We start from the raw sequence: 8655 nt of genomic DNA on the forward strand, positions 1-8655 counted from the left end.
AGAGATGTTGGAAGATTTTTGAAGAGGAGCTTTTCTGCCGTCCCCTTGACCGAAAATTCGCGGTTTCGACCGAAATTTTGACCAGTGACCATTCAGTGAAGTCGGTAGGGTAAAAATCAGGGGTGTAGGAAGAGGTCCCCCCCCCCCCCCCCCCCCCCCCCCCCATAAATCTGGAAAAGGGGCCTTATTTGGCATATCCTGTCTAACTGCAGTCTAACTGCACGATAGTTGCCGATTTATAAAATTCAGATAACATTGCTAGTTACTCTTCTGTGCCGTGTTCAGTATTTTCAAGTAAATTAGCAGGACACCATCCAGCAGGCATGAACCAGAAATCTGTTAATTTATATTACATATTCTGATATTAAACGGGTATAAAATGACATCGTGATCCGGCGTGATCAATTATTTTAACTGAAATACAACGGCTGCATCCCTGACTTAATAACTAAAGATAAGAGGCGTATATATATTAGGACATTTGTAATTTGATCAAATTTAAAATTTTGGTGTGAGCTGTGAGCTGGCATGAACCAGAAATCTGATAGTTTATATTACATGTTCCAATATTACATGTCAGCAGCAGAATTGTCAGTTGCCCGGAGACGTAGTATCCAGCCCGTTTAATTAATTTAAACAAATTTATCTTTACAATATCTATTTGGGAGTAGAATGCTTGTACACATTGTGCCGTGTTTGTTCATTTGAAATTTATACAAAATGGTAATAATTTTGCATTAAAAGATAATCATGCCAATGCAATGAAAAATGAATTTTTTCTTTGTTTTTTCTTATGATAAATACAAGTACTTACTCAATACTACTACTATAATACTATAATACTCATAGCACATTGGTTACAAAGTAAACAAAGACTCAATGTGATGTTTACAATTCATATCTTTTAGTAAAATAAACAATCTCCCACTCATCTCACCCTTACTACGGGTTTACTTACTTTCCACTCAGTCGTAAGAGGCTGCTTGTTTTGTGCGTAGTGAGGTAATTGTTGCGATTTACCTTACTTTCTACCTTGATAGTATAATTATACGTAAACCTTTTAAAGTTTTAAGGCCCCACAAACAAACAAACAAACGTCACAAAGTGTTAACAACTTCTGTGACGCATATTTTACTGATTTAGAAATTATTATTTATATTATACGTCACTCAGTCCATTACAGTTATAAATACCTCAAAATCGATTAGGGAATGCCATAAGCCTCATAAGCTCCATATGAAAAACGAACGAAATTGTTATTAAATCATCGTATCTCTTATATGTTTCTAACCCAACTCCACTCAGAAATTGTTATTATTAAAGTTTTATTTTAAGCTGATTTTGAAACAATTTCTCTTCGCAAGTCAAATGCAAAGTGGGTGATGCTGAAACAGTTGACTCTGCTAGCCCTGCTTCTCGGAGCGCAGTGCTTAACCCGAGAGGAGCTTGAAGCGTTTACACCTAGACACCCTGACTACACAGATTTTAATACTAATCTCAAGTCTGAGGTATGTTTACCTCAGGTAACCAGGTAACCAGGTAACCAGGTAACCAGGTAACCAGGTAACCAGGTAACCAGGTTTACACCTAGACACCCTGACTACACAGATTTTAATACTAATCTCAAGTCTGAGGTTTGTGCATATTTCCGATATTCTCGAAAATTCAGAGCAATTGTATTTAAGTGTATTTCAGTGCACTCAATGTTTCCTCTATTCTCGAAAATTCAGAGCAATTGTATTTAAGTGTATTTCAGTGCACTCAATATTTCCGATATTCTCGATAATTCAGAGCAATGTTTATTGTTTGAGTGTATTTCAGTCATGACAACATTTCCTAACGATTGTGGTGATTTTATATAGCTAAGGATCTAATTTTTATATCCTGAATTCAACGATATGATTTTGTTCTTAACATAATAAAATAAATATAGGAAACGGCTTGTACTTCATGCTCTGAAAAGCAAGATCAACTCAGCATGAACACACCGTTACCATGTCAACACACCGTTACCATGTCAACTAATCCATCTCCCGCAGGTTTACGGTCGAGATAATGCAGATGGATCACAAACAATCTACACTAACGGGATTCCGTCTCATCCTACGTGGGAGTTCCCCCAGGCCTCTGGAAATCCCAACGAATTGAAAGTATATTGTTGCTTTAATCCGAGCAGCTATTTCACTATCCGAAGGGTCATGTAAACGACGGTCATCATTTTTGTGCTTGTTATTCTGGCAGCTATTTCATTGAAAATGTCTTGAACTGTATAAATTGTATACAGAATATCACGATTTGCAATATTTGCTTGTAAATATTGGTAAGTTGGAATCTTAGCTTATACAAACCTTTAGTTTTATTCGTCTAATGTAGTTGTGAATGTATTGCTATTGTTAAATAGTAACTAGAGTATATTGCAGGAGATCAGAACAACGTTAAACATATACTCTGAACCTCGTATGAGAGCTGAGCCTTTGAGATGTATACCAATGGGTTTCATAGGAATCGCAACTTCTGGTAGGTACTGGGTAATCTATGGTGTAATTTGGTTAAGCAACGTTTAGATTTAAATCGCATATACCGAATAGCAAATTTCAGTGCAATTCTGATCAAAGTACTGAATTTATAATACCAAACAAATCTCCCCAGGAGTAGCAATAGATGGATGGTTCCCGGCAGAACGTGGATGTCCGGAAGTAGCCGAGTTTGAGGAACTGGATATTTGCGAGGGACACCCGTCACCAAACGGGCAATATCACTACCACCACTACTCTCCCTGTGTGCAGATGCCAACTTGTGGAGTACCCTCAAGTGAGACAAGTAACCAGGTAACCAGGTAACCAGGTAACCAGGTAACCAGGTAATATCACTACCACCACTACTCTCCCTGTGTGCAGATGCCAACTTGTGGAGTACCCTCAAGTGAGACAAGTAACCAGGTAACCAGGTAACCAGGTAACCAGGTAACCAGGTAACCAGGTAACCAGGTAATATCACTACCACCACTACTCTCCCTGTGTGCAGATGCCAACTTGTGGAGTACCCTCAAGTGAGACAAGTAACCAGGTAACCAGGTAACCAGGTAACCAGGTAACCAGGTAACCAGGTAATATCACTACCACCACTACTCTCCCTGTGTGCAGATGCCAACTTGTGGAGTACCCTCAAGTGAGACAAGTAACCAGGTAACCAGGTAACCAGGTAACCAGGTAACCAGGTAATATCACTACCACCACTACTCTCCCTGTGTGCAGATGCCAACTTGTGGAGTACCCTCAAGTGAGACAAGTAACCAGGTAACCAGGTAACCAGGTAACCAGGTAACCAGGTAATATCACTACCACCACTACTCTCCCTGTGTGCAGATGCCAACTTGTGGAGTACCCTCAAGTGAGACAAGTAACCAGGTAACCAGGTAACCAGGTAATCAGGTAACCAGGTAACCAGGTAACCAGGTAACCAGGTAACCAGGTAACCAGGTAACCAGGTAACCAGGTAACCAGGTAACCAGGTTACCAGGTAACCAGGTAACCAGGTAACCAGGTAACCAGGTAACCAGGTAGCCAGGTAACTAGGTAACCAGGTAACCAGGTAACCAGGTAACCAGGTGACCAGGTAACAAGGTAACCTATAGAGTAATTTCATTAATTCACCAGATATTGTATAAAACCCCTTCATCAGTTCATCGGTTTGTTCAACTTTAGTCGGGATACTTTCAGCGATATGGGGCGTTGCAATAGACGGTATTCCAATATACGGACCATTTGATGAGGACGGAAGACAGCTAACTAAAGAGGACCTGGACGAGTGCGGAGGAAAGTACGACAGTACTGGGAGGTACAAGTATCACATGACTGTGGATCCTCCTTACTCCCTCGCTTGTCTCCGTGGTGAGGTGAGAGACTTTTGTTTAGCTCAATCGAGGATTAACAGTAATTACTGCTGGAATAAACGTGTCAACAAACAGGGTTGTTTGTGAACTAATTTATTTGTGATAGGATTTTAATCTAGTTATCTTCAGATTAGGAGTGATCTAGGAAAATCGGCCGGAACTTTCTTCTGTGCTTGTCCTTTTGATGATACTATGTTTGTGGACAGTAAGTCTTACATTTTCATATACTTCTCATATCGTAAATTAATCAATTAAACGAATAAGTATTATATTCTATGCAACATAACTTATGAATAAGATACCATTATTACTATGATAATATGATAATATGATACCATTATTACTATGATAATATGATAATATGATACCATTATTACTATGATAATATGATAATATGATACCATTATTACTATGATAATAAGATACCATTATTACTATGATAATATGATAATATGATACCATTATTACTATGATAATATGATAATATGATAATATGATAATATTCTGAGTAAGTACACATTTCTACAGGATCTGGAGATAAGAGTCACGGGTACGATAACAGAGGAAGTAGACCGTCTAGTATATGTCAGTTCAATACTGACGGGGACCAGCCTGCCCAGTAAGTAGACCGTCTAGTATATGTCAGTTCAGTACTGACGGGGACCAGCCTGCCCAGTAAGTAGACCGTCTAGTATATGTCAGTTCAGTACTGACGGGGACCAGCCTGCCCAGTAAGTAGACCGTCTAGTATATGTCAGTTCAGTACTGACGGGGACCAGCCTGCCCAGTAAGTAGACCGTCTAGTATATGTCAGTTCAGTACTGACGGGGACCAGCCTGCCCAGTAAGTAGACCGTCTAGTATATGTCAGTTCAGTACTGACGGGGACCAGCCTGCCCAGTAAGTAGACCGTCTAGTATATGTCAGTTCAGTACTGACGGGGACCAGCCTGCCCAGTAAGTAGACCGTCTAGTACATGTCAGTTCAGTACTGACGGGGACCAGCCTGCCCAGTAAGTAGACCGTCTAGTATATGTCAGTTCAGTACTGACGGGGACCAGCCTGCCCAGTAAGTAGACCGTCTAGTATATGTCAGTTCAGTACTGACGGGGACCAGCCTGCCCAGTAAGTAGACCGTCTAGTATATGTCAGTTCAGTACTGACGGGGACCAGCCTGCCCAGTAAGTAGACCGTCTAGTATATGTCAGTTCAGTACTGACGGGGACCAGCCTGCCCAGTAAGTTTAAAGTACGGATAAGTTTCCAATTCAGACAAAATTATAACATTCTTTTCGAACGTCTGTCTTCCAAGAAAATTATTTGCTGAGAATCCTCATTTGGCAGATGCAATGAATCGTATGATAAGAACTACGACATTGGATACGAATGGGTTAAACAAGACAGGACCATCAAACTAGCTCCGTGTTGTCCAGCTGGGAACGCTTGCGGAGACAGCTGTAAAACTGTAAATAAACAGGCAACTTGGTCGTTTAGCTCCGGACAGTCTATGCAACGTCTATGCAACGTCCATGCAACAACAAAAGAACCGTCTATGCAACGTCTATGCAACGTCCCTGCACAATGAACACTCTATGCACACTCCCTGCACGGTCAGTCTATGCAACGTCTATGCAACGTCTATGCAACGTCTATGCAACGTCCCTGCACAGTACCATATGAACACCGGCTACTAGCCGGCTACTAGCCGGCTACTAGCCGGCTAGTAGCCACTTTTGTAATAACAGCTCCTCAACTTCACATTACCAACCGGCTACTAACCGGCACTTGAAAAGTGGTCACTAGCCGGCTACTAACCGGCTACTAGCCGGCTAGTGACCACAAAGTGGCTACTAACCGGCTACTAAGCGGTCACTAGCCGGCTATTAGCCGAGCTCTAAAGCAGACCTACTAGTAGCCGGTTCCAAACCGGCTACTAGCCGGCACTTAGAAAGCGGTCACTAGCCTTAGCGGTCACTTGCATAAGAATCCCTGCAGGGACGTGATCAGTGAAAACGATGTGATCCCCAATTGAGTTCTAACGGATCACCGCAATCGTTAGGATTTGACGTGATACCATGCATGATAGATCAGATCAAATAACCATGGGTATAACGAGCCCTGACGGACCTGCAGGCCTTTCCAAAAACTATATAAGTAGCATTAGCCACCAACTTATTTATCCCTCGTTCTTTACATCGTTCTTTACTATACATCATTCTTTACTCTTAATCAACATGCGGACCAGAAGAAACAGATATACCGCTCCTACACCTGCTCCTAAATGCGATCACTGTGGGTCTACCGGTCACATCTCCTCAATCTGCTCCAGAAGGACTTACAGTCCCGACCTTCCCTCCCTCAGATGTACTGCCTGCATTCGGACTGTTAGAAGCGCTTACAGAGAGGACCCAGATTATCTACAGATTATAGTACACATCGATCCGTGCTCCCTGCACTCTACACCCACAAAGACCCAAAAAAAAGGCTAGCGACCGCTTTTCGAGTGCCGGCTAGTAGGTCCGCTTAAGAGCCGGCTAGTGACCGGTTAGTAGCCGGTTAGTAGCCACTTGGTGGTTACTAGCCGGTTAGTAGCCGGTTAGTAGCCGGCTAGTGACCGCTTTCTAAGTGCCGGCTAGTAGCCGGTTTGGAACCGGCTACTAGTAGGTCCGCTTAAGAGCCGGCTAGTGACCGGTTAGTAGCCACTTGGTGGTTACTAGCCGGTTAGTAGCCGGCTAGTGACCGCTTTCTAAGTGCCGGCTAGTAGCTGGTTTGGAACCGGTTTGGAACCGGCTACTAGTAGGTCTGCTTTAGAGCTCGGCTAATAGCCGGCTAGTGACCGGTTAGTAGCCGGTTAGTAGCCACTTGGTGGTTACTAGCCGGTTAGTAGCCGGTTAGTAGCCGGCTAGTGACCGCTTTTCAAGTGCCGGCTAGTAGCCGGTTTAGAACCGGCTACTAATAGGTCTGCTTTAGAGCCGGCTAGTGACCGGCTAGTGACCGCTTAGTAGCCGGTTAGTAGCCACTTTGTGGTCACTAGCCGGCTAGTAGCCGGTTAGTAGCCGGCTAGTGACCACTTTTCAAGTGCCGGTTAGTAGCCGGTTGTTAATGTGAAGTTGAGGAGCTGTTATTACAAAAGTGGCTACTAGCCGGTGTTCATATGGTACTGTGCAGGGACGTTGCATAGACGTTGCATAGACGTTGCATAGACTGACCGTGCAGGGAGTGTGCATAGAGTGTTCATTGTGCAGGGACGTTGCATAGACGTTGCATAGACGGTTCTTTTGTTGTTGCACGGACGTTGCATAGACGTTGCATAGACTGTCCGGAGCTAAACGACCAACTTCCCAATAAACACTTGAAATAACATGCCCACTAAGTTTCATTTCGTGCTTCGTAAACTTTACAATATTCATAGTTGAACCTGAAATTTTTGCTCAAGCTTGTCACGTTCTTATCAACGAATGAACGAAGACTGAATCTCACTTGTTATGTTTCAGAGTGAAGGGCTCCAGGAGAACTGCACCCAAGAAGTAAGAGAAGTGAAATACCTAACAAGGATTGCTAAAGAGGGATCTAACCAAGACAACAGTAACCAAGACAACAGTAACCAAGACGACGACAGAAGACCTGACGACGATAAAAGACCGGATAACGGTGGTAAGCCTGATCGTAGCTGTATGGAACCATGTATACAAGAATGTGAGGGTTCCAACAGCGGCGGGCAAGGTGGGCGCGGAGGAAGAGGAAATGAGTGTCGGGACAAATGTCATAAGAAGTGTACATCCCAGGGAAGTGATGATGAAAGAAGACCCGATGGTGATAGAGGAAGGCCTGATGGTGGCAAAGGAAGGCCTGGTGAAGATAGAGGAAGGCCTGGGGATGATAGAGGAAGGCCTGGTCAAGATAGAGGAAGGCCTGGTGAAGATAGAGGAAGGCCTGGTGAAGATAGAGGAAGGCCTGGTGAAGATAGAGGAAGGCCTGGTGAAGATAGAGGAAGGCCTGGTGAAGATAGAGGAAGACCAGAAGGTGGCAGAGGACCAGAAGGTGGCAGAGGACCAGAAGGAAGACCTGACAGGAGTTGTATGGAGCCCTGTATGAGCGACTGTGACAGTGGCTCACGTGACTGCAGGGACAAATGTCACTCGCAGTGTACTTCTGGACGATCTAGATACTTTGCTGATGATGTGGAACTCGAGGAGGGTGGAAAACAGAAAAAGGGAAAAGCGAAGGGAAAGGGAAAAAAGAAGAAGGGCAAAGGAAAAAAGAAAAATGTCAAGAGAGGAAGTTAAAATGATAGAATAACGGGAATTTTATGGACAGCAAAAGTCTTTAATTAGTTTAAATCTGGAGTCTACTTAAGAATTCTATGAACGTTTCAAATCATAATATTTCAGAATGAGTATTGTATCAATATAATATAATCAATAGACACTTGGAGGATTAACGCATTGGGTTAAGTTGTAGTTGTTCATGTTAGACAGTTACGAATTATAAATTACCTTGTTTTATTTCATATCCGTTGTAATAAACTTATAAAATAGACTTACTTGACTTGACTTGACTTAAGGCGGCTTCAGCGTCCGAGTATTAATGCGCTGTCTCCATATAACTCTATTCGCCATAAGTCCGCCCATTTCTCCAGTGTCGTTGAGACCCGTGTCAGCGTGTAGGCTATCAACATAAGTCATGGCTGGTCTCCCCCTATTCCGCACCCCATGAGTTGGTTCCCAGAGTAGCAAGCGGTTTGCGACTAGTTCTGGGTGCCGGTG

The 8655-nt window shown here is 43.2% G+C and overlaps 1 protein-coding gene across 1 annotated transcript; it reads left to right on the forward strand.

Moving 5' to 3' along the window:
- Positions 1-1368: 1368 nt before the first annotated feature.
- On the forward strand, positions 1369-8377 carry LOC134821916 (uncharacterized). The gene is made up of 9 exons (XM_063832744.1): positions 1369-1508; positions 2040-2150; positions 2421-2517; positions 2650-2811; positions 3720-3895; positions 4022-4097; positions 4421-4511; positions 5234-5354; positions 7384-8377. The coding sequence occupies exons 1-9, from the start codon at positions 1383-1385 to the stop codon at positions 8173-8175; spliced, it is 1752 nt and encodes a 583-aa protein (XP_063688814.1). The 5' UTR covers positions 1369-1382; the 3' UTR covers positions 8176-8377.
- The last annotated feature ends 278 nt before the right edge of the window (positions 8378-8655 follow it).

Source organism: Bolinopsis microptera, chromosome 10, assembly GCF_026151205.1.
Source record: "Bolinopsis microptera isolate Bmic1 chromosome 10, MBARI_Bmic_1.0, whole genome shotgun sequence".
NCBI lineage: Eukaryota > Metazoa > Ctenophora > Tentaculata > Lobata > Bolinopsidae > Bolinopsis > Bolinopsis microptera.